The 24,424-nt window shown below is 54.4% G+C and overlaps 1 protein-coding gene across 1 annotated transcript; it reads right to left on the bottom strand.

Moving 5' to 3' along the window:
* Nucleotides 1-320: 320 nt before the first annotated feature.
* Nucleotides 321-21,782, bottom strand: SEC16B (SEC16 homolog B, endoplasmic reticulum export factor). Its single transcript, XM_032118623.1, has 26 exons — nt 21,617-21,782; nt 19,946-20,279; nt 18,832-18,938; nt 18,224-18,323; nt 17,994-18,108; nt 17,052-17,193; nt 16,551-16,708; nt 15,897-15,958; nt 14,118-14,253; nt 13,327-13,548; nt 12,570-12,667; nt 11,554-11,635; nt 11,322-11,439; nt 10,678-10,789; nt 10,385-10,490; nt 9,580-9,720; nt 6,590-6,703; nt 5,899-5,971; nt 3,532-3,783; nt 2,983-3,053; nt 2,539-2,676; nt 2,265-2,372; nt 1,367-1,448; nt 1,167-1,264; nt 979-1,056; nt 321-656 (listed from the first exon to the last, which is right to left on the bottom strand). The coding sequence occupies exons 2-26, from the start codon at nt 20,212-20,214 to the stop codon at nt 594-596; spliced, it is 3,045 nt and encodes a 1,014-aa protein (XP_031974514.1). The 5' UTR covers nt 20,215-20,279; nt 21,617-21,782; the 3' UTR covers nt 321-593.
* Nucleotides 21,783-24,424: the final 2,642 nt, after the last annotated feature.

Here is a 24,424-nt window from a genome sequence, read left to right as displayed (position 1 = left end):
CCTATTCATTACTGACTTTACAACCCCAAACCTGACACCTTAATATTCCACCCCTACCCCTATTCACTACTGACTTTACAACCCCAAACCTGACACCTTAATGCTCCACTCCCACCCCTGTTTAATCCTGAGTTTAAAACCCCGACCCTGGAGCCCAGCAGAGGGCAACAAAGATCATTAAGGAGCATTTCGCTTATGAGGAAAGGTTGAGTGAGTGAAGAGGCAGCTGAGAGAGGACTTGATTAAAGTATGTGTGTATAAATATTTAAATATTATCAAAGAAAGATTAGACAGGGCTTCAGGAACCGTACATAAGGGATGACAACGAGTTATACAAACCAGACCTAATTTTTATGAAGGAGGAAGGTAGAGGCCTGGGGTCCCACCTGAGTGGCCAAACTGTTCAGCCCTATCCCAGCTCCACACCCTCCCCATTTATTGACTTTGAAACCCAGAAACCTCCCCCTTATTTTACAACACCCCTCACCAAGCAGGCCCAGACTCTGCCACCCCATCCGAAATAACCACAGACACCGTTTTGGTTAAAAAAAAAAACTTCCATCAATTGGTCTCTGCTGTCCCCACCCACCACCTCACAGTGGCTTGGGGTAGCGATGCTGGGAAAGCAGCCTGGGTTGGGTGGGTCGGGCAGCAACCTGGAAAACAGAAAGAGAGGTGGTGTAAGCAACGGACTGTACCCCAAAGTGTTGATTTGCCATCATCAGGATGCAACCACAAGCATCCTTCCTCCATTTCGCTCATTCATCACACACACCCCCCCCACATCACTGTTCTCCCACAATTGATTTTCGTACAAAAACCCTTATACCCAGGACTGGTATCACCTAAATCCCCCTGCCCGCAGCAGATCACCTGAAATCTGGCACCACTCCAAAATCCAGGAGACAGCTCCTCCCCCAAAGTCAGGAGCCACCCCCAGCCCAGTGCAGCACCACCCCCTCAGGAAAATGCTCTCACCTGAGACACCTGGGTTGGGTTGAAGAGAGGGATTGAAGCCAATGGTGGGAGAGGTCCAGGGTAGCCGGTCCTGAAGGACTGAAGAGAAAGAAACTTGACAGACACGCCCCAGTTTCAGAGCCACCCCGAGCAGAGCGGTGTCCTGGACACCCCCATCACACTCGGATACGCTTCCCTCCTCTCCTCACCTGCTGTCCTGCTGACTGCCTTCTATCCTCTTCCCATGAGCCTTTCACCTCTGCAGGCACGGGACTAACAGCAGAGGTACTTTCAGCCTGCGTTCCTCCTAGGGCCAGCAATCAAAAACAAAAGCCAACTTAAAATTAAGAGGAGAAACTTGTAAAAGGCTGATGGGGGAGAGAGGTGAGGGGACCCGTGCGGTATTTACCGGGATTTCTGGCGGGAGGCTGAGCGACGGGGTTTGTGCCAGCTGGGAGAGGGGCATCGGGTGGGGGTGGCGACGTCTGCTCCTGAAATCACATCCACCCGTTTAGAGCAGAAGCTCCTTGTGTGGGGAGATGACCTCTGCACCAGACACCACACCAGGCTTTTGGGTATCTGCACCTGTCCTGCTGGAGAGGTACCTCAGGAGCTGCAGGAAACATGGCTAAGGAGGGGCTACAGGGTCAGGGCAAGCAACCCTGGCACAAAGCTAAACCAGCCTGAGAGTTCAAAATTAGGCAGGAGGCTGGACACCAAGCCTGGGTACAGCGTGAGGGGCCAAGGTCCATGGGTCCCCTTCCGTTCTCCATCTCCTGCTTGTTTTAGAAGAATATCCCAACATTTCTTGCTCTGGGACTGTAGGTCATTCTCAACCGGGAAGAAATTTCCAGGGGAGGTTCTCATTCCAAGCCCCACCACCAGGGATGACACCCTGAGGAGTTGGCCAGGTCTGGGATAACCACATATGGCTGCTTCCCCCTCACTGCTGCACTTCCAATTAAAGAGGTTTTCCCTTCCCTGCATCTCCTAAAACCTGCCACAGCACTGCCGCTCACAGCTGCTGCGTTCCGCTCCAGCGGAGGGCAAGCAATCCCTGCAGAGTTTGCTGAGGGCTTGGATGACCTCATGGATCAAAGAGGCTTTGTGAATTTGGAGTTATTATTTATCAAGGATTCACTTCCAGGCTAAAAGGGCTCCCAGTCCCACTCTGTCCCCACAGAGAACGGCCACGGCCCCTGCACGAGGACAGAGGGAGAAGCAGTGGGTGATGGGGAGATGTGTCGCCCGTTCTCACAGCTGCACCCTGCGTGTCACCAGGGACACGATGGCTTTTTGTCCCCTACCTGTGGTCCTGATGTGAGAGAGTCTGGGTCTGTCTCAGACTCAGCTTTGGGAGAAGTCTCCTTGGTGGGTTTCGACCGAAACCAGCCAAACCACCTGAATCCAGAGCTCTGGGAAGTGGAGGAAAGGAGTTGAAAGGGATAAGAAGGGGTGGATGGATGCCAGCGTCCCCCAGGTGCCTGCTGGGAGTGGGCACCATTTTTCCAGGGGCAGGGCTGGCATCAGAGAATAGGCAGGCTCAGTGCCTGAGGCTCATGATGGCTCTGGCATGTTCACCTTGTCCTCCTCTGGCTTCACGGCCTCCGCCAGCTCTTGGGCAGCGTCCTCATCTGCGCTGTCCAAGGAGGGCTGGCTGTCCCCCAGGGAGACTGTGGAGGTCTCCGAGACCGTCCGGATCCTCGTGGGTAACTCCTCCTGGCATCAGACAGCGAAGCTGCCACGTGCTGTTCCCGGAGGAGCTGCACCCAGCATGGTCAGAGTGCCCCTGGGACTGCTCCACACCACGAGTCATGGAAAGCACCCCCAGGGACCCCCACATGCCTTACACAGCAGCTGGGGAGCAAGAGCACCCACAGCAGGATACAGCTTTCGCCCAAGGGAACAACTGGCACCACGATGGGGGGATTCCATGTGAGTTCCACACATGGAAGGATGGCTCAACACGTCCCAAATCCAGCCAGGACCCTCACTGGGATGGTCTCCCTGGCCCCTCTGACTCACCTGCTCTTCTGGGAGGGCTGGCTGCAGCTCTCCAGGGGACAGCCTGGCACCCCAGGGCTCCCCAGCTTCTCCTGTGGAGCAGAGGGAAGGACACAGTCAAGGTTTGATCTGAGGAGCTCTGGATGTATCCATCAGAGGTATTTCCAGAGCTTCTACCATGCCCCTCTCCAGAGCACAGCCACCCATGTGGTGGCCAAAATGTCCCCCAAGAGCTGCAAAAGGCCGTTCTGGTTCCTGTCCCTGCTAGCACCAGGGAGTAAGTGGTGAGGCTGAACTGGTGCATCTCAAAGGCGACTTCTAAGGAAGAAATTCCTCCCTGTGAGGGTGGAGAGGCCCTGGCACAGGGTGCCCAGAGAAGCTGTGGCTGCCCCTGGATCCCTGGAATTGCCCAAGGCCAGGCTGGATGAGGCTTGGAGCAGCCTGGGACAGTGGGAGGTGTCCCTGCCTGCAGCAGGGGGTTGGAAGGAGATGATCTTTAACGTCCTTTCCCAACGCAAACCATCCTGGGATTCTGTGATTTTTGCAGAGAAACAAGGCTGCAGCTCTTACCTGCCAGCAGCACCGGCTGCGGAGGGGGCTCAGCAGAATCCCCTCCTGGAGGGACACGTGTCCCTTGGCCAGGCACAGGGGGCTGCAGCTCTCTCCCAACGCTGGGCAGCGGCGGTGCCACGACCTGAGCAGGTGCTGGGGACCAGAGGGACACGCCCTCCTGGGAGCTACGTGCCTGGGGTGGCACAGGCTCAAACCACTGGTCATACTGGTAGTCTTCACTCTGGGGGATGTCATTGCCAGGCTCTCCATCTGAAAAAAAAAAAAAAAAAAACCAACCCCACACCTCAGGAGTTTACAATTTTTATAGTGTTTATAATTCTAGCGGGCTGTTGCTCAGATTTCTCCCCTTTTCCACTGCACAGCAGCAGGAGCTGGGGGAATGAGGAAAGGCTCCAGAGACCAGGCAAGGGAGGAGGTAGGACACAGTAAAGCAATAGGAACCTTCCAGAGGTTTCAAGGAAGGTGGGATGGGAAAGATAGGGGCGAAAAAAAATTTTAAATCCTGGGAATGTGCCTGAGGTTATAAATGAACTCAGGAGGGGAATGCTATGGAAGCAAAGAGCCCACAAGCAGCATGCACCAGCAGCTCAAAGGAGTCTGAGGCCTCCAGCCTTTTCCTCCACTCCTGCTGCACACCCTGAGCAGGAAAGATTCGCCAGGCAGCCTTCATTCCTGTTCCACAGCAGCACCCACGGATGAGTTCCTCGCTTTAGGCAGATTTATTCAGGGTTGGGATTTTTTTTGTTTGAAAGGCAGGATGAGCGAGTGGGATTTGTTTTATTTAACACACACCTTGGTCCCAGGTGTGTGTCCTGCTTATTCCAGCTTGGCAGCCTCCTGCCAGAAACACTGGGCACTGGGAAATTCCTCTCCCATTGCTGCGAGACGGGGCAGGCAGGACCCAGATCCCATCAGGAAGGACTATGGCACCTCCTGATGCAGTGCTACCAAACCTTTTGCTTTGCTGCCAGCATCACCTGCAGCCCACTCAGGGTTGGCTTCACACCTGTGAGCTGCTCCCACATGGCCTGGAGATGTTCAAGATCCACAGGGAGGAGGATGGATGCTCAAATTCATGCTGCCTGGCAAGCTCAGCTGGAACAAGTCAGGGAGGACAGCCCAAGTTGTAAGGATGGAGAAGGAGGACCGTGTGGATCCCAGCTTGGCACCTGCTTTGGCCTTTATCTTTCCAAGATGGATGGATTCAGCACCAAGCCAGCTTTCTCTGCATGCAGGTCCCTCAGGTGGTGACTCTGGACAGCCTTCAGAACGAAGAAAAGGGCCAAGCATAGGGAAGGCGAGCTGTGGAGACCACACAGAGCAGACCTGGCTGCTCGGAGAAGCCAAGGCAATGGGATCATCACACCTGCAACTTCCTTCCAGGGAAGGAAGATCACAGTCTCAGCCCTGATGGCAGCAGAAGGCAATCAGGATTGATGATCCTTTTTACTGCCTGGCAGAGCTCTTTGAAAAGGAATTTGGCAGCAGCAGGGAAAGCTGATAGGAAGAAATGGCTTGAAGGAATTAGTTGTGTTTCATCCTGTCTGCATCAGCCTCTGTTCTCCACACTTCAGTGCCAGCATTCCCAGCAGAAAGCCAGATCCAAGGAGCCGGGGACTGTGTGGGAGCGTCCTGCTGGTGGAGGTGGATGTGAAGGAACACCGGTGTGTCACCAGAGCCTGACTTCTCCTCAATGGGACATCCCAATGGATGCCTGCCCAGCTGGGAAAGAAAAGCTCCCCTGCTCTTCCCTGGACACCAGGGGATGGCTGTGTCCCTCATCTTGTGTTTCTGGGCCCTCTGGGTGGGTTGGCACTGGAGGGGACTCTTGGGGTCCCCAAAGGGCGAAGCAAAGGGATCAAAGAGGCAGCAGGGAAGGAGAAATGCTGGGTCTTCAGCCACAGGCATCCTGCAGCCTGGCACACGACAGGACGGGCTCCTTCCCGAATCCTTTGCTCTGTAAGCGTGAAATCCCTTTAGTTCGGCTCCAGTTTGCACCCTCGGAGGACTGCCTGGGAACGGGGCCGTCTCCCCTGAGGCTCAGCTTCGAGGCTCATCCAGCACCCACCCCCAGCTCCTCTTCTCCTCCCACGGCACCCTGAGGGACCCCCGGAGCTGTGGTAATTAGGCCCAATTACTCAGCCTTTGTACGAGGACAGAGCACCAAGCCCTCGCTTTGCAGCCCATGCCTGAGGGATGCATCCCGGCAGGAACAGCAGCTCCGAGTTCTGGGGGGGATGCAAGGAGCTGCTGCTGGTAAAAACTCCAGGGAGGGGGAAGCTGCTTCCCAGCCCACGGCAGCACAATTCCACCCAGGGAGAAGCCCGCTGTGGTGACCACAACCTGCTGCTTTGTTTTATTTACCTGCCGTGGGTAGAACAGCACAGGGCAGCTCGAGCTGAGCGGGTGCCGCCTCTGGAGGAAGAGCATCTTCCACCTGCAGAGGGAAAACAGAGTAAAATGGAGAGGAAAAAGGATAGCACAGGACAAAGACTAAGGGAACCACGAAGGCAATGCAAAGGAAAGCACAGTGCTCGTGGATCTGAGGCTCACAGCCCACCCCAGGCTGCAGGAGAGACCCACACCAGCACGGACACAGCTCTTTCCCAGCAAGTGAGAGGAGCTGCAGCACCCCTGAGGGCAGGCAGGAGGGGAAACGAGATGGAAAAGACCACAAAACCAAAAGCAGATGTGAAATCTGAATGAAGGGCATTAATCCGAGCACCAGACCACAGTTAAAAGACCCAAGAGGACACGCACCAGTGACCTCTGCCATGTCCTCCCTGCAAAGGGAGACCATCGCTCACCCACCAGCCCCTGCCTGCCCTTCTGGAGCCAAAACAAGGAGTGTTTTGCCCTGTGTGAAGCTCTGCAGCCCTCAGGCACTTGCTGCCACTAGAATCTGCAGAGACCACATCTCGGAGCTCACAAGGCAAAGAAGTACAACAGCTTTTGAACCTGCATCCCCTCGGGTTCAGGGAAGAGCAGGAGGATGCTCCTGCAGACAAACCACCATACAGAGTAGCTGTCCCACTGCATCTTCGCCCCTCCTTACCTCCCACTCCCGGCAGCAGGCTCGGAGCTGGTCCAGCCAGTCGGGCTCCAGCTCCTGGTCCTGCTCCGGCATCTCCAGGAGCAGAGGGTCGGAGAGCTTCAGCCGCTCGGCCAGCTGCAGGGACAGCAGGGATCATCACACGTGTCAGACCCACAGGGATCCCTCACACCTGGCTGGGCACACGGGCTCGGGGAAACAGCATCACTTTGTAATGGGGGGTAAAAGAGCAGCAGCCTCTCGTGCAGGATTTGTTCCCTCTCCCACACTGCCAGAGGTGCCGGCCCATCCCGTGCCCCGCAGTCTCAGCAGGGCTGGCTCAGCACCTCCACAGAGATGCCAAAATACCTGTGTCACAGATGCTCCTCACACCAAGGAGACAGGTAACTGTCACCCTCCTTTCTCCCGGCTGAGGAAAAGGAGTGCCTTCAATCCCACCCTACAGCCATCCTGGGGCACTGGCAGGTGTGCAGGACACCCCACCAGGAGCCTGGAAAGAGCCCAGCTCCCAGGGCAGTTCATCAGCTCCTCACCTACCCCATGAGGACGGATGGGAGCTGGTGTTTGTCTGATCTGCATTTACAAATCTCTGAGAAGATTTCGCAGCCTCCCAGGCTTGTCCTGATGCTTGACGTCCTTAGAGCTAAAAAGTTTTTTCTCACTACCTGAGTGACATCTTCCCTGCTGCAAATTAAGCCTCTCTATGCCTGCTCCCGTGGAAGCCGTGAGAAGAGCCAGGCAGCATCCCCCACGAGCAGCCTCCTGCGTGCTGGAGGGCTGTCATCACATCCCTCATACCCCTTTCTCCCCCACCCTATCTTGCCTAGAAGAAATAACCCTGAGGCCTTCTTCACAGGTCATTTTCCCCTCAATCCCTTATCACCCCAGCTCTCCACTCCCATGCTTGCTCCAATTTAGCCCTGTCTCTACATGCAGCAGCACAAACAGGCCCCAGCCAAGACCCCTGAGACCCCAGCATGGGGGGATTATCATCTCCTTGCCAGCTGTGCTCTCACAACCCAGAATAACACTGTAACACGGGTGGGTTATTTTTTTTCTTTTGTAACAGCATCTTGTTATGCTGCTGCTCAGTATTTTTTCCATGCTCCACTATCTCCCCCAGGTCCCTCTCTGCAGTATTGCTGCTGTGTGTTTGATTTCTCCTGCAGAAGAGGGGGCTGTGCTGCCCTGGCTGCAGCTGCCGCGGTGTCCTGGGGCTTCGGCTCCCATCAGCAGAGCAAGTCTCCTCTAGGGCGACCCAGGAGTCTGAGGTGAGATGCAGGGCTCCCTGCAGAGCTAACTCCCTGTCTGGAGGAGTTGTTTAGACAAGGATCCAGTTTTAGGACAGCTGGGTGAGGGGAGATGGCACTCAAAGCACCGCTCTTTTTCCACGTCTTTACTGAATTTTCTCTCACTGGTATCAGCCCACCAGCACCTTGATCTAGTGCAAGGTGTCCCCCACGGCAGGGGAGTTGGAACAAGATGATCTCTGAGGTCCCTTCCAACCCAAACCATTCTAGGGTTCTTGGGGATTTCTCCAGTTTCCCCTGGATACTTCATGCTCACTTATCCTCACTTAGCTTTGCTATGAGGCTGCCACCTTGAGGGCTGCCAAAAGCCACCCAGAGGTGACTGTGCAGCTCAGCCACACAAGACTCAGCTATCCTCCCTGCACCAGTCCCCAGCAGCCATTTCTTTCTGTTCCTGAACCTTTCAAAAAACAAACTCCAAACCAGCACAAAACACACTTGAGTTTACAGCAAGACAGCTGGATGCCAGTGTGGGACTGGGGCTGGCCACGAGAGAAATGTAACCCAGCGGCCAGCCAGGAGCCTGCACTACCTACAGACCCACTGTCCCACCTCTCTACAAACACACCTATGCTCGTCCTAAATCAATCACAGGAAAAAGGAAATTATAAGCGTGATTACTCCTAAACGGGGGGAATGTTTAATCCAAAAGCTAATGTGCACTTTGATCCAGTATTAATGAACCAGCACCTGGTTGTAGATCGTCCCCAGCTTCAAAAGAGGGGAAGTCTTAATCAAACACTAATGTGTATCATAATTTGTAACACAGTCTAGAACATCAAAGACAAGAGCATCTACGAATGCACTAGTTTTCCAGATGAAAGTGTTTTCTCCCAGGAGAAGCATTATCCCCAGCACAACAGCAGATCTGAGAGGCTGTTAGACAGTAAATAGGCTTCAGTGACGGGGTGAGGAAGCAGCGCCAGCCAAATTTTGGGTGAACTCAGCAGCACCCACTTCAGACAGGCATCTTGCTGCCCCTCACCTCACAGCACCATGGCTTTAGCCCCTCTCATAGAATCAAAGAATGGTTTGGGGTTGGAAGGGACCCTAAAGCTCATCTTGCTCCAACCCCCCTGCCACTTGCAGGCACACCTTCCACTAGGCCAGGCTGCTCAAAGCCCCATCCAACCTGGTCCTAAAGGCTGGAGGAAGGCGACAAGCAGCCTCAGCAGTGCCCTCTCCTCGTGAGAGCCCAGCCTTCCTGGGGGACCTGGGACACTTTGCTTCACCCCTCTCTGCCCCAGGCCCCTCCTCAGGCAGAAGAGGGGCTGCACTTGGTTCTACAAGCTGGGCCATGCTCCCTCTCACTGTCACCCCAAAACACACCCCTCAGGAGGTACAGAAAATTGTAGATGATGTGCTGGAGGGGAAATGTGCTTCTTAAGTCAGTGACATTTAGAAGTTCAGAAACCCCCTCCAGACTTAAAAACATCCTTTGCTTCCAAATAACTCTGCTCCTACTTGGCAGGCAGCATAACACCTTTGTTTCCTACCCTAAATCCACAGGGATTAGAAACCCTGTGGAGGTGTTGGCTTTGCTGTACTTGGCAGCAAACCCTGGGGGGCTGCTCAGAGCTGCCAACCACTCCCACCCACGGGAAACCCTGAGGATGCTTCCCACCCCAGCAGGTCCTGAGCAGGTGTCAGGCCCTGCTTGGGATGCAGAAGGCCCAGACTCACCCTCACCACCTGCCGGGCCAGGACGGGGTGCGCGGCCGGGTCCCGGCGCAGGAGCGCGGTGCCGATGTGCTCGCAGTACTGCAGGGCCTGGGCTGGCAGCCCGTGGTCGGCCAGGCGGGAGGCGTAGAGCAGCTTGTACACCTTGGGAGAGGGAAGCAGAGCAGCCACAGGTGGGAGCAGGGAGATGGGTAAGTCTGTGGGTGCCCTATGCCGTGGCACGTCGCCCCAGCGTGACTCGGAGCACCCTGGAGCGTGTGCCTCAGCACCCAGAGGTCACCTGCAGCCAGGGGCCACTTCCACCCATCCCCATGGAGGCATCCAGCCCCCCCTCCTTGAACCAGGCAGGGAGGAGCACGGCAGCTTCACAGAATCCCAGGATGGTTCAGGTTGGAAGGGACACTAAAGCTCATCTTGATCCACCCCCGTGCCATGGGCAGGGACACCTTCCACTAGGCCAGGTCGTTCCAAGCCCCATCCAGCCTGGCCTTGAACACTTCCAGGGATATATACATCCAAATCCATGGTGCCCAAGGCAGCAACAGCTGGGTGCTGCTTTGCAATAGGAAAAGCTCACCAGAGAGCAGGAAGGCAATGAGATCTGAGCAAGCACTGGTCAGACACACTGTGCACCCCAAAATCTTCCCTGCCTGAATCCCTTGGCCAAGGCAACTTCCCCATGATTCCCAAAGCCCAGTAAGGGGACAAGCCTCAGGAACAGCTTGAATTCCAGGCTTCAGGGAGACGGGTGCATGTTTTTGGGCAAGTCTGAGCTGCTGCACAAGATGTAGTTGAGCATATCCACTACCTGGAAGGGGAGCAGGAAGGATTCGGGCTGTCGCAGCTGCTGGCAGTACTCGAAGATTTCCATCCTCTGGATGGCCTCTGTCCTGGCAAACTGGGAAAAGGCCTGGCTGCAGAGGAGAGGAGCAGGGTCAGTGATCAGAGCTCCCTCCGCAAGCAGCTCCACACAGAGCACACATTGGCAGCAGGAAAAACCCCAAACAGGGGTTGCTTTTGCATAAAAGTGAGATCCCAGGGATGGGGAAAACGTGGGACAGGGGACTCTGGCAAGAACCCCAGCCTCCAGTGCTCGCTCACCGGCGGCTGCTGCCCAGCAGGGCCATGCGATCTGCCTTTGCTCCGAAGTAACCAAAAGGAATATCTGCCATCAGGTAGCAGAAATGAGCTGCTTCGACTGCTCCTTTGCTGGCTGCATGGCAGGAAAAAGACAAACCCTTAGTCCTGAGACATCACCACGTGGGCAGCTTTGCTTTGGAGGCCCTCAAGCTCACGCAAAAACCCAAACCCAACTGCCTCACTTTCCTGCCCACACAGACCCTGATCCCTCCCTTGTCCCTGTTTTTTGTCCGTTTTCCCCAATTGCTGCTTTTTGTTTTGGGAGGTTTCAGTTCAGTGGTAGAACTAGGGGAGCCCAAGCAGGGCCAGCTCCAACTCTTGCAGGTGCCATTACTGGCATAAAATCCCACCACTGGGAGCAAGGCTCAGTCCCTGCAGTCACCTACACCTTCCCTGGGCCCAGCTGCTCCAGCTGTCTCCACAAGAGCAGTTAATGGATGTGCCTGAGCCCGATCCATCTGAGGATCCACTGGCACCTCACCCCTGCCACCCCGCAGGCACTGCAGCTCCGGGGGCATGGGCACAGCCATCCCAGCACCACCCCCAGCACGGTGCCACTGCAGTGCCTGCCCCTGTTCCAGCTGCTCCCACTGCTCTCAGCTCACCCAAAGTGTCTCCCATGGTGACGATGGCTCGCTGGTTGAGCTCCGTGTCTCCAACCTTGTTGGACAACATCACAGCCAGGTGGGGCCTCCAGTCCCCCCACGTGGCATCCTCGCAGCACTGGAGGGAGATGAGGAGAGCAAAGGTGAGCAGAGATGGTCACTAAAGGCGGGTGTCACAGGCAGGTGACAGCACAGGGGAACACATGGCAGGGCCAGCCTCTTGCTCACGGACCAGTGCTGCCTGAGGGATCCTTCCTGACATGAGCTGGAAGAGGGTCTGCAGTGGGTCATTGGTGGCCAGTGTGCTGGTGAACCTGTGAGGACACAGCAGAGAAGGGCTGCAGAGCAGGACCCCAAACCTTCATTCACCTCCCAGAGCACATCCCAAATGCCCCAGGAAACTGATGCCTTAAGGGGTTTCCCAGAGAATCCAAGAATGGATTGAGCTGGAAGCCACCTTCTAGTCCAAGCCTCCTTCCACAGGCAGGGACACCTCCCACTATCCCAGGTTGCTCCACGCCCTGTCCAACCTGGCTGTGGACACTTCCAGGGATGGGGCAGCCACACCTTCTCTGGACACCCTGTGCCAGGGCCTCAGCACCGTCAGAGGGAAGAATCTTTTTCTAATATCTAATCCAAATCTACCCTCCTTCAGCTCCAGCCATTCCGCCCTGTCCTATCACTCCCTGTCCTTGTAAATAGGAGTCAGAGAGGATCATCAGCCCCTGGGGATGAGGATCTGTATTACCTTCAGAGCAGGCAGGTCTCCAGGACAACACTGCATAAAACCTCCTTAAAAGGATTTGAGTTCCAAAAGACAGAAAATTTCTGCTTAACTCTCTCTGAAGGGATCAGCCCAATCCAGACTAAGTACATTAAATTCCTCCAGAAAACACTCATAGAGTGGGATGAACAGCTGAGACGGGGCTGGGTCACAGGGAAGATGGCTCAGCTGCCCCTGCCCCGAGGCTCTCTTTGCTAGGGCAGCATGGGCAAAGCCAAAGACTCAGAATAAATTAACCCTGCATCTCCAGGGAATGGCTTTCCTCCTGCTTTCCAGCTCCCCACTTGGTTTCTCCTGTCCTGTTGGGAAGCCTGAATGACTCAGGCCTATCTGGATGGATGCCCTCTGGAAGGGCTCCAGCTGGAATCAATGCTCTTTTCCAGATCAGGGGGCACTGAAGGGGATAGAAGGCTTGGAAAGCCAGCCATGGAACATCATACCTTGCTTTAGCTTCTCCAACTTACCCGGTGAGGACCCAGCTGTATGTCCGAGGGTCCATCTTGCTAGAGAGGAACAGGGCATGGCCCCACAGCTGGTTTCTCATGGCCCAGACCAGAGCCTCCTGCAGTAGAGGGGAAGAAGAAATAGAGTTAGCACCAACTCTGCTTCCCCACCTCCTCTGCTCCTCTGTTCCCCCAGCTCGTAAAAGAGCCCCAATAACTGCTCTGGCTTTAAGAAGCATCCTCCAAAAATCTTTTCCATGTTCAAATCTCTTCCAAGTCCCTTTGTCTTTCTGCCTTGAAAATTTACAAGAACTTGGACCTTCAGAGCAATGTGGTGTCTCCTAGATTTCCAGGTCTGTGCTGCCTGTTAGCTCTCCATGCCGTGGGTTCCCAGTCTGGGCACCCAAGCTGCTCTGCATCCAACCCTCCTCTCTTCTCCTTGTGCCTGAGGTATCCTGTGAGATCACATAGCTGCAGATGGGTTTGGAACAAGATGACCTTTAAGGTCCCGAACCATTCCAGGACTCTGTGAAACTAAACGTGGTACAAGTGCCAGTAAAAGCCTCTGCATCTCATCTTCATTGGGTCCCCCATCCCAGCTCCCAGTGGTGGGAAATCACTGCCACAAGCCCTGTCGTACAGACACAGCTTGGAGCGTTGATCCCACAACCACAAGTCACTTCTCGACCACCCTTCCCTCTAAAACCTGCCTGAAGAGGCCCGCAGGTCCAAGGAAAAAACCTTCAGCCCCATGTCCCAGATCCCACTCACCACTTACTTTCTTCCTGCCATAGTAGAGGAGCTTGGTGAACTTCTCCACTATCTGTGCCTGTGTCTCCACGACGGGAGGGACCTCCCCGGTGATGAGGTCCAGCGTGCCCGGCTGGCGCGACGCCCACTCGTCGTCCGTCAGGCCCATCGCAGGGTCCTGCCTCTTGTACTTGTCCTGGCGCCTGCAGTCCTGCATCAGCAGCTCCGCCGTGTCCGAGCCCACCATGGACTGGGGAGGGGAAGGAAGGAGGCGCGTGGAGGCCGCCCCAGGAGCAAAGGCTGGCGGCACGGCCAGTCCGCACCCTTCTCACTCCTGTATCCTCCTCCCAGCACATCCCCCTGCGGGACCGGCTGTGGCCACCAGCACGTGGGTTTGGAAGGAAAGGGGTTCAGCATAGTCAGCGAGACCTTCCCAATGCTCCCTCTGACGGTCTTGTCCACCTGCTTCCAACAAGCAGCTACAGACTGGGCTGGGTGGATTCCAGCAGACTGAGGGAATGGCCCCCTTTTAAGTGTAAGTGCTGGCTCCTCGGTGGAGGTGGCACCAGTCCACCCTTGGGAACCCCTACCATTGGGCTGCTGGTAGCTCCCAAGGACAAAAAGCAGTCACGGAGAAGGATTTGCTCCAGACATCCAGGCAGCATCAAACTGATGGACAGTGGCATGGGAATGGGATTCTCTTAAAAGGTACACCCCTCCTCCCCAGAAATAGCAACTGGATCAAGAGGCACCTAAGAGACGTATTACTTGTCTCATTTCTGAGGTCAAAAGGGTCATCCCCCTCTGTGGGATACCTACTCCATTCTGCCGGCAGAGGAGGACCAGGAGTTTCCAGAGGAGAGAGGAATCTCTGCCCCTCTGTGTTGAGAGATCACAGCCTGTGGTTATCTTCTGCTGGCAAAACGTCATCACATCCACCTTGTGCAGATCTTCCCTACAGCAGCACAAAGAGGCATCAAAAAAACCCAAGGCAAAGCAATCCAGGACATCACTGAGGCTCAGTCCCCAGGTTCACTGATGGGGATGCCAAAGATTCCAAGCAAGAGCTGGAGGAAAGATGATCCCCAGTACCAATGACTACTCTTAAGTTCAAACACACTCAAATTTGTAGTGACTCTTGGAAGATTTCTGTGTTTCAGGGATGCAAAGTACATTTCAAACCCACTCTTTGCCCTCCTGATAATACTCTCCTCCATCCATCTGCAAAGAAACTGCTTGGATTTGCTGTGCTGCCATTACATCTGTGGATGTCCAAGGCTGCAGAAGCAGGCACAATCTGTTGTGGAGGCAGAGCGGAGGGTCACCTCCCTTTGGGACCGAAACAGAAACCCCTAAGCTATGTGCAAGCCAGACAGAACCACTGCCATACAATAAAATAACCATACAGTTAGAAAGAAAGAGTGGATGAGACAGGAGAGAGAAGAGACTGCAGATGGAGGTGTTGATCCTGGCTTGGTCATTCCAGCATCTTATACGGAGATTCCCGATGCACCCCTTGGCACGAGCGGTAACCCGGAGTCATACAATGGTCTGGGGGTTAAAAGGGAGCCTAAAGCTCATCTAGTCCAATCCCCTCTGCCATGGGCAGAGACACCTTCCTCTAGACCAAGCCCTGTCCAGTTTGGCCTTGAAAACTTCCAGGGATGGGGTATCCACCGCTTGTCTGGGAAACCTGAGGCCTTGCTACCCTCACAGGGAAGCATTTTGTCCATAAATCTAACCTAAATTTCCCCTCTTTCCATCTGCACTCATTCCCCTTCGTCCTGTCACTACAGTCCTGGCAATGAGACCCTCTCCGGCTTCCTTGTAGCCCTTTCAGATACTGGGAAGTGCTGTGATCTCTCCACACATCCTCCTCTTCTCCAGCCCCAGCTTCCTCGGCCTGTCCATAGGGAAGTTGCTCCAGCCCCTTTATCCTCCTCTGGACTTGCTCCAGCAGTTTCATGTCCTTCTTATGCTGGTGGCACCAGAACAGCTTGCAGCACTCCAGGTGGAGACTCTCTGCTCACGAGAGCAGAGCACAGGGGGAGCTCCAGATCTCCCACCCAGCCTCTGTGTATACACAGCTCTTCTGCTCAGTGAGTGCTTTTTCCTTTTCTCTTCCTGCTTTGAAGATGTCCTGGTTGCACCAGGATGAAACAGGGACAACCTGGTCCACCACACCCTGATTCATCCCCAGGCTCACACTGGGTGAAGGTACGTACTGGGTCTGACCCTGCTGTGGCTCAGCCTTCTCAGGCTCAGACAAAAACCTTAGGAGAAGCTAAACCACAGGTTGACCCAGGGCTTTAGACATCCAAAGAAGCCCAAAAAAATCATTTTTCTGGGACAAAATGAGTACAAAATAGGGTCAGATGTACAAACCACACTAAACCCACATCCTATGAATATTCAAAAAAAACCTGTGTCCTACAGCCCAAACCAACCCACACTGCATCAAAGGGGCTGGGCTCCCAACCTGAACTTAGACATGGCCTTTGCAGACACCTCAAAACCAGAGTCTGCCTTGAGCTTACGTCTTCTTGAAAAGGAGACAGCCAGGAGGACACAGCTCCTGGACCTGCTGTGCTGCCATACCTGGCCAGGGGCCCTGGGAAGGCTTGCAGCTCCTCCAGCTCCTCTGTGCCATGAAGGATTGCCTGAAAAACAAAAGTAAATTCAGCAGCTGGACTCCAGCAATCACACCAGTCCCAGCTGGGCTGTTTGAAAGCCAGTGCCTTGGCCAAGGGCTCAACAGTGCCAGTGAACCCTGGGCTGTCTTAAGGGGCAGAGCACAGCCCCTGAACTATCACATGGACTCCAGGGCTAAGGTCCAGCAGAGAAATGTCTGCTGAGATGGCACCTGCCTCCTTCTGGAGGTGAAATAGGAGACTGGCGTGCTGTGGTAGACTCGGGGGATGGATGTGGCCTCTGTACGGGAGCAGCTCAGGAAGATGAGTGGAGCTGTCCTCTGGAGAGGTACAGACACATCTGTCCCCATGAGAAGGGATCACTGTGAGCAGGTCACAGGCACCAAGGGTTACGGAGCTGAAGGCTGAAAGCAACGCCCAGGCACAGGCTGGCACCGTGGAGACTCAAGAGTCCACGAGGGATGGAGAGAAGATGGGAGCAAGGAACGGGAAGGCTGCTGAGGAGGCTGCTTGGGTTATGAACCATGTTTGCACCCCACAAGGCAGGAGGAGCCACTCCAGGGAGGGGACCAAGGGGGCTGGAGGGCCAGCTGTGTCCTACCTCCAGGCTGTGCAGCTCCACACGGGGTGGCCGTCCCTCGGCAGGGCGCTGGGGACACGCCAGCACCAGGTGGCCGCCGGCTCCGAAGCACAGCGCAGTGTGCAGCTCTGGGAACTTGAGGGGCACTGCTGGGGTCGGGGTGGACATTGAGGGCCCCCCTGCAATGACACACAGGCCACTGTGAGCCCCTCACACTGATCCCACACCACATCCACTGTGGAGGACTTGACCAAGTCCCAACCTTGTCTCCCAACTTAAGTAGCCCTCCACTGACCCCTCAGCACAAGAATTGTCCCCCAAAGCAGCAGATGTGCCCAGCAGCTCCTACACCTGCCCAGGCAGAGCCTCTGGAACATTCACCCACCCCACAGCCCCCCAGTCACGCCTTGTGCCTGCACAACCTCCTCCAGGAGAAGACCAAGCTGAGAGACAGCCAATATCCTACCAGCAGCCATTTATTCCCTCGCTTCCCCCTTGTCAGAGCCCCCCATCACACCTCACCTGTTTGTCCCACGTTCCAGGACCCTGGAAGCACAGGGTCGTAGTGGTCGGCACCGTCACGGATGTACTGGCTGAGCTCATGGCTGCTGGAGCTGAGTCCTGACTCGTGGTACTGCAGGAGCAGGCTGGGCTGGCCTGAGGGCTGTGGGGAAGGGAAGCACACAAACCTGGCTCAAAAACCAGGGACACTGCTGCTTTCCTGCTCCCAGGCAGTGGGGAAGGCTCTGCTGCTCCAGGAAAGTGCCCAGCAGGAACAGCACAGCCAATTCCCACCCGAGCAGCTCACGCCCTGCACCAGCTTGGGTTCACCCAACAGCTTAGAAAAATAATTTACATCAGCCACAGCTGATGTAGTCTGACAGCTTTCCTAGCCCTGATGTGAGCTCCTCAACACAGCCAAGGAGATGGGGCTTGGAAACCCAAAAAAGCATCACCCAGTAGCAAAATCAACAGAGCAGCTTTGATCTGATCTTTCAATTTTCTCTTGGCAAAACCCAGCAATCAGGACAACAGAGTGATAGAGCATGACTTGGGGGACAGAGCTGACAGTGACACACAGCTGTCAGCTCCCTAGGAAGGGTGAAATCATGGAATCATGGGATCATTAAGGTTGGAAAAGCCCTCTAGGATTGAGTCCAACCATTAACCCAGCACTGCCATGCTCACCACTAAACCACGTCCCCAGCTACCACATCTACATGTCTTTAAAATCCCCCCAGTGCCTCTACTACCTCCCTGGGCAGCCTATGCCAGGGTTTGACAACCCTTTTGTTGAAAAAACTTTTCCTAGTGTCCAATCGAAACCTTCCCTGGCACAACTTAAGGCTGTTTCCTCTTGTTCTGTTCCTTGTTATGTGGAGAGGAGCCTGGAGAGGGACATATGGACTGTTCCTAAACCTCTGAGAGATTCCTGTCCTCCACCCCTGCCCACCTCGAGGTTACCTCTTTGGGCTGGCCACCAGCCTCCCCTGAGTCACTGCTGAGGGTTCCTTCCCCTGTCCCTTCCCTCCTGGCAGTGGAGATGTAGCTCTCCTCACAGGAGCTGTAGGTCTGTGTCCTGCAGGTGGGAGCAAAGGGAGACACGCTGAAGGTCTGAGGTTTTTGAACCACCCACCAACCGGCTAATTAGCAGCAGGGGGTTTCACGAGGTTGCCCAGACTTCCCAGCTTTACCTGTCCTGCCCTGGGGGGCCCGTGGCCAGGTTGGGATGGTAGCCCCTGTAGTAGTGCTGGTCCCGGTAACTCTTGCCGTAAGACTCTCGCTGTCTCAGGTCTAGAGAGAATCAAGATTCAGCATTATCCCTCCAGAGCAACGACGAGGGTGCAAAGGAAAAGCCGTGAGTCAGGCAATTTGCCATGCCCAGCCAGTCTGCTTCCAAATTATCCCAGCACACTGGAGATGTGGTAACGCCCTGGACACATTTACCAACACAGCACTGATGTCCTTTTCTCTTCCCTCCCTCCCCTTCTGTTCAGCCCAGAAAGAGCAAGGAGGAGGCCCTGGCTGCCCTACTCACACAGCACCATCAAACTCAGGCTGGAACCAGGAATGACACAGGTTTTTAGCCATGGAAAGGAAGACCAAACACCCCTTGGGTACACCTGGCTCCTGCTCACGCTTCCTAAACGCAAGCAGGGAGGCAGTGCTTTACAGAGCACCACCACCCAGGGGTGTGGGCAGGAGAAAGCCCTGGATATGTGGGAGAAGAACCCATCCTGGAGAAAGCATCACTTCTCCCACAAGCTGCCTCCATCCCCAGAGCCACAGGATGAGCCCATACCTCTGTCATCCTGCCACGCCACCGGCTGCCACTGGTGGCTTTGGTAGGGGTAGCCATCCCCGTAGCCAGCTGCTGGGTACTGCCAGGGGGGGTCTTCATAGCCTTGCCTGGAAAACAACACAACACACTGATCTGGGGAAGGAGGGGCACCTCTGCACGGCCCGGGGTCACATCTAGGGTCCCTCCTGCTCAGGACCTTTGGAGGCAGAAAAGGTGATGGAAATAAAGCCAGGTCCCCTGCTCTGTGGCAGGGCCAGAAACTGGTCCAGCATCACAGCTGGAAGGAGCAGGAGAAGGTTTGGATGCTTCCCCATCCCCAGCTATGAGAAAGCTGTGCACTGCAGCTTCAGGTGATGCCCAGTTTTATAGAATCCAAGAATGGTTTGGGTTGGAAGGGACCTTTAATGGTCATCTCATTTCAACCCCTGCCATGGGCAGGGACATCTTCCACTATCCCAGGGTGCTCCAAGCCCCTGTGTCTAACCTGGCCTTGAACACTTCCAGGGATCCAGGGGCAGCTTCTCTGGGCAACCTGTGCCAGAGCTTCACCAGCCTCAGAGAGATAATTTACTTCCTAATATCCCATCTGCATCGTACGACCTCAGCACAAAACCCCACGTGCTGACTCCATCATTCACTGAGGGCAATAACTCAGGCAAATCAGCCCAGATTTGCTGGAGCGCTCGAAGCTCTTTCTCAGCACTGAGAGCATCCTGCAGCCCACATTTTATCCGTCCACTCTCCACTGTTTCAGCAGCTGAGCTTGCAGGCTGCCTCTTGCTCCTATATTACCGCTTGTATTTTTATTGTTCACCTTGCACTTAGGAAAAAAGAACTGCATTTAATCAAATCTGTAAGAAAAAGGCACCTCGGGACTGAGACGGAGCTTGTCAAACAGCAACCACAGAAGTCACAGTTTTAAGAAGAAATCAGAGCTGCAAATGCTACACAGCCTTAAATACAGAAGTCATGGGCTGCTTGAATAGCCGGACATCACCCGCTGACACGCCGTGTCCCTGTGCAGCCACAGGGGCAGGACCCGTGAGCAGTGCAATGGGCAGTTCTTATTTTAAGCAGGTTTCCAAGAAGAGGGCTCAGCAGGAGCAGCTCTCACCTGGAGCCGGGCTGGCTGGGGTAGCCGCTGTCGCAGCGCTCGGCGCGGGACGCCGGTCGGCGGGTGTCACCCCGGGGGTGGTGGCCCTCGTCCCGGGGGTAGCCGGGGAGGTGGCTCCCGTGCCAGGAGCCGGGGCGAGGAGCCTGCCCTGCGCGCAGGAGCTGCCGCCGGAGCGGTGCCGGGGGGCCGTGGAGCCCCTCTGCCCATGGCCCCCGGGCTGCCGGCCTCTCCCGGGGCTGGGGCGGCTGGACGGGGGCCCAGGGCTCCATCACAGGCTTGCCAGCAAAATCCTCTCTGTTTTTGGGGAGCTTAAGCCCCAAATGGCTTTAGTGGCCTGCAAATGATAAGTCACAGTGTGTTGGATCAGCAGCTTTTCAACCCCCGCAAAGCCCCCTTTGAAGCTCGTTGCCAGCTAGTCTCTGCTTTTCAGGAGCATGCTGGAAACCCAGGATCCTTTCCAAAACGCCCAGAGGCAAGGAAAAGTCATCTCTACATCTTCCTTAACTTGAAGCTCCCCTTAAAACACCAGGATGAAATGATCTGCCTTTGAAAGCAACAGACATCCAGCTCTTCCCAGAACAAGAATCTCAGAATGGTTCGGGTTGGAAGGAACTTTGAAAATCATCTGGTTCCAACCCCCTGCCATGGGCAGGGACACCTTCCACTAGACCAGGATGCTCCAAGCCCTGTTCAGCCTGATGCTGAACATTTCCAGGGATGAGGAGTTTCCCTGGGCAACCTGTGCCAGGGCCTCACCACCCTCACAGGAAAGAATTTCTTCCCAACACCTAACCTAAATCTCTCTTTCCATTTAAAACCATCACCCCTTGTCCTATTGCTACAGGCCCTGCTACAAAATTTGCCCCTCCCTTCCTTAGAAAGCCTCCTATACCCAGGTGGGGCCCTCCTGCACTCCCAGCTGCAAAGCCCCAGCACTCAGAGCCCCCTCAAGCTGTGAGAGGGTGAGAAATACCCCTCACCTCTGTGAGACAGCACTGAAACCCCGTTTGATATGCAGGAAGGGAAGGGGCAAAGCCATGAGCAGGACAAGGAGTTTTGCTCAAAGAAATGAGCAAGCAGGGGGAAACGGAGGTTTGTTCTTGTGAGCTACAGGATGGGGTGGAAACAGGGGTTTCCTCCTGCCTTTCAGCTCCAGCAAGAATTCCAAGCGGAATTTAGTTGTATCTATCTATAAATTTAGTTATATTTAATTATACATTTAGATTTAGTTACAACAGTCCCATGAAGAAGAGGAAATCCCGAGGGGAGCCCCGGGTAGCACATGGGTGAAGCCCCAGCTCCCGGGGGATGTCACCCTCAAGCCCCCCACCTTTCCTCTTGCAGCATCAGTACCCAAAGTGCCCCCAACCACTGCAGGCCTCCCCAGTGCAGGGAGATGGCCAGATCTCCTCCTGAACCCCTCCTCACTCCTCTCACTCAAGGTCTAAGGCACTTAGGGGTAACTTCAGGACTGGAAGACACTCGGGTCTGAACAGAGGTGGCTCGGTTTGTGCCCTTCTAGGTGCCATCCAGGCAAACCCTTGCCCTAAATAGCCCCCAGGCACAAACATCCAGGCACCCATTATTTCAGTCCCACCACGGGCCCTCCCCCACCCAGTTTTTGGCCAGGGGTTCCCACCACCATCCTCCCCCCGCAGCAGCCACACACACCTGCTCAGAGGCCGCCGGGGCCCTGCGTCTGCTCCCTGTTGCCACTTCCAAAGTCCACTTCCACATGGGCCAGTGGGCAAAGGGCAGCCTCCGCTCCTCCGCCCCGCGCCGGCCGCTCGCTCGGCTCCCGGGGGATTCACGCTGCCCTCGGCATCCTGAGGGTCACCTTTCCCATCACTTGGGTCTCCTCGCACCCAAGATAAGGAGCACGCAGCCCTCCGAGCTCAGAAAAAGCCAGATCCTTCTCCTGGGGAGTTTTTTAATGCCGTGAAGTAAGCAGGGGCTGATAGCGATGGGACAAAGGTGAACAGCTTTAAGCTGTAAGAGCAGAGATTCAGATTAGATGTTAGGAGGGAATTGTTCCCTGTGAGGGTGGTGGGGCCCTGGCATGGGCTGCCCAGAGAAGCTGTGGCTGCTCCTGGATCCCTGGCAGTGTCCAAGGCCTGGCTGGATGGGGCTGGGAGCAACCTGGGATAGTGGAAGGTGTCCCTGCCCATGGCAGGGGGTGGAACAAGATGAGCTTTAAGGTCCCTTCCAACCATTCCAGGGTTCTATAAAGTGTCTTCCTCTATACATCCTCACACTTCCTAAATAATAATAAACAAAACCTGATTGGTTTAACACAGACCCAGCCACAGGCCAAGCAGATAACGTCCATCCCACCATGTACTGCCCAGGGCAGAATTTGGGCAGGGTGGAGCTGGGCTCCACCGCAGCACTGCCTCGTCTCAGTCATTACAGCACTATAATGGCCTTGGTCTCTGAGTGACCAGGGATTCCTGCCTGGACACCCTACCCTGAACTCCCCTAGGCATCTTAAAAACTGAGAAAATCAGCAAATTAAGGCAAATGATATCATAGAAAACCACATTAAAAGCTAGATATAAGGTCCATCATCTGCCACCCAGCAATTTAGTGATGTGTCACCTTCTCCCCCTTTCCCAGAGCCTCCAAATTACCTCCCCTGCAACACCACGGCACGGACTGATTTGGGATTCACAGGCAGGAGAGTTTGCTTTGCATCATGGTGGCACTGTCAGAAACCCCCTCCTTTAATGATGTTGAAAGACCAAACACATTATAGCTTCAGACCTTGAAATTTCCACCCTGCTGGGAGAGTGAGAAATTTTCCCTGGTGATCCTAAGAAATAAGCGCTCGGTCTCTGCAGAATTCAAGATTTTAAGTAAAAAAAAATACCCTCAGCACTCAGCCGTACAGAAATCTGACTGGGAGAAACACAAACCAGGGCAGCGCTGTCTTCGTGCTGCTGAGCTGCTACAGCAGAATGAAATTAAGCATCTCCTCTTCATTTCACAGCTGCCCTTCAAAAGTTCGGGGGGTTTTGAAGTGAAAGGTCTGTTATGGACAGGTCAGGTCTCGGGGGAAGAGAGGCAGGATCCCTAGAAACCACGAGGATCACACTTTAAAAATACACAAATTGATAGGACATTTCATAAATACAAATAACATCATTCCACTTGGTCTCTGGCTAACAATTTTAGGTTTCTAGCCGAGAGGTGACTGCTGGGATGTTTCCAACCTGTTTTCTAGCAACAATACTAATCTGCATGGGGAGCCTGTGGGGCTCAGTCAGCATCACATAAAGTCGTTGAAAAGGGGGGTGAATTTAAATTAGATATAAGGAGGAAGTTTTTTACAGTGAGGGTGGCCAGGCCCTGGCACAGGCTGCCCAGAGAATGAATCTGTGGCTTCCCCATCCCTGGAAGTGTTGAATGTCAGGTTGGATGGGGCTCTGAGCAACCTGATCTGGTTGAAGATGTCCCTGCTCACTGCAAGGGGAGTTGGACTAGATGACCTTTACAAGTCCTTTCTAACCCAAACCACTCCAACTCTGTGATCCTCAGGCTGCTGTTGCCAGCCTAACCTGGGAGGTTTGGATTACAAGGAAGATTTGGGAGCTTGTCTTGCACAGAAACAGCAGCAACTTGTGATGCTGGTGTTTGAGACGTGTGGGAACTCTGCTCCTGTTCTTGCTAGGGAGGGAGAGGTAAGAAATTCTACTCTCATAAAGCTTTGAGCAGAAGTGGTTTAAAATGGGCAGGGGAACACCAACTTTAACGCAAGAGCAGGAACGTGTGTTGGAAAAAGAGCCAAGGAAAGGGGCTGGGGAATGAAAATGACAGGAGATAAAACAGAGATAAAAGGCTCAGATGGGCTAGAGAGAGGGGAAGAAAAGGACAACCTTCTAACGTCATCACATCTAGCCAAGAAATTACTATTTTAAAGGAGTCACAGCTTTCCTGGGAACACAAGGCCTGTGCCCCGGGACTGCCATCAAGCCCACAGGACTATTGCAATGCAGGCAGCACGTGCTACAGACAGCATTTGTCAGAGAGCTGAAGGGACACCTTTATCGCGCTAAACCATCGCATTCCTCTGCTTTAAAAGATTTCACTGCTGTTGTTACACTAACAACATCAGGCGGAAAACATTTTTCTTCATGCCCAGGGTGTGTTTGTGCAGCTCCTCAGGGCCCTGATCACAGACAGCTCCAGGCTCTCAGGTCAGTCCCCCTCACCAAACCCAACCTGATCTGAAACCTTTGTAATCTAACAGTGGAAATCCAGGTGGCTTCAGCACCTGAAGCTATTTTGAGGTGATTTATGTTGTTTCTACTCGGTTCTGAGATTAGGTTTATTTTTTTTTTAAGCAGAATTGATAGGAAGCTTTGTTAATCTCTGAGCTTCAGCCCCCCTATAAATGTGAGAAATATATATGTAAACGAACACTTTTTTTTGGTGGAGATGTCTTGAGCACCACGCAGGGCAGAAATGCAAGTAGCAAAT

This window comes from Corvus moneduloides, chromosome 9 (genome assembly GCF_009650955.1).
Source record: "Corvus moneduloides isolate bCorMon1 chromosome 9, bCorMon1.pri, whole genome shotgun sequence".
In the NCBI taxonomy this organism is placed as follows: domain Eukaryota; kingdom Metazoa; phylum Chordata; class Aves; order Passeriformes; family Corvidae; genus Corvus; species Corvus moneduloides.
This window is presented reverse-complemented; position numbering and strand designations above follow the sequence as displayed.

Coding starts and splice junctions, on each gene's coding strand:
- SEC16B (XM_032118623.1), bottom strand. CDS start 20,214: ATGGAGCCCTGGGCCCCCGTCCAGCCGCCCCAGCCCCGGGAGAGGCCG. Junction 10,491..10,677: donor CTGCTGGGCAGCAGCCGCCG/GTGAGCGAGCAC, acceptor TCTCCTCTGCAG/CCAGGCCTTTTCCCAGTTTG. Junction 3,784..5,898: donor TGCTGTTCTACCCACGGCAG/GTAAATAAAACA, acceptor TTTTTTTTTCAG/ATGGAGAGCCTGGCAATGAC.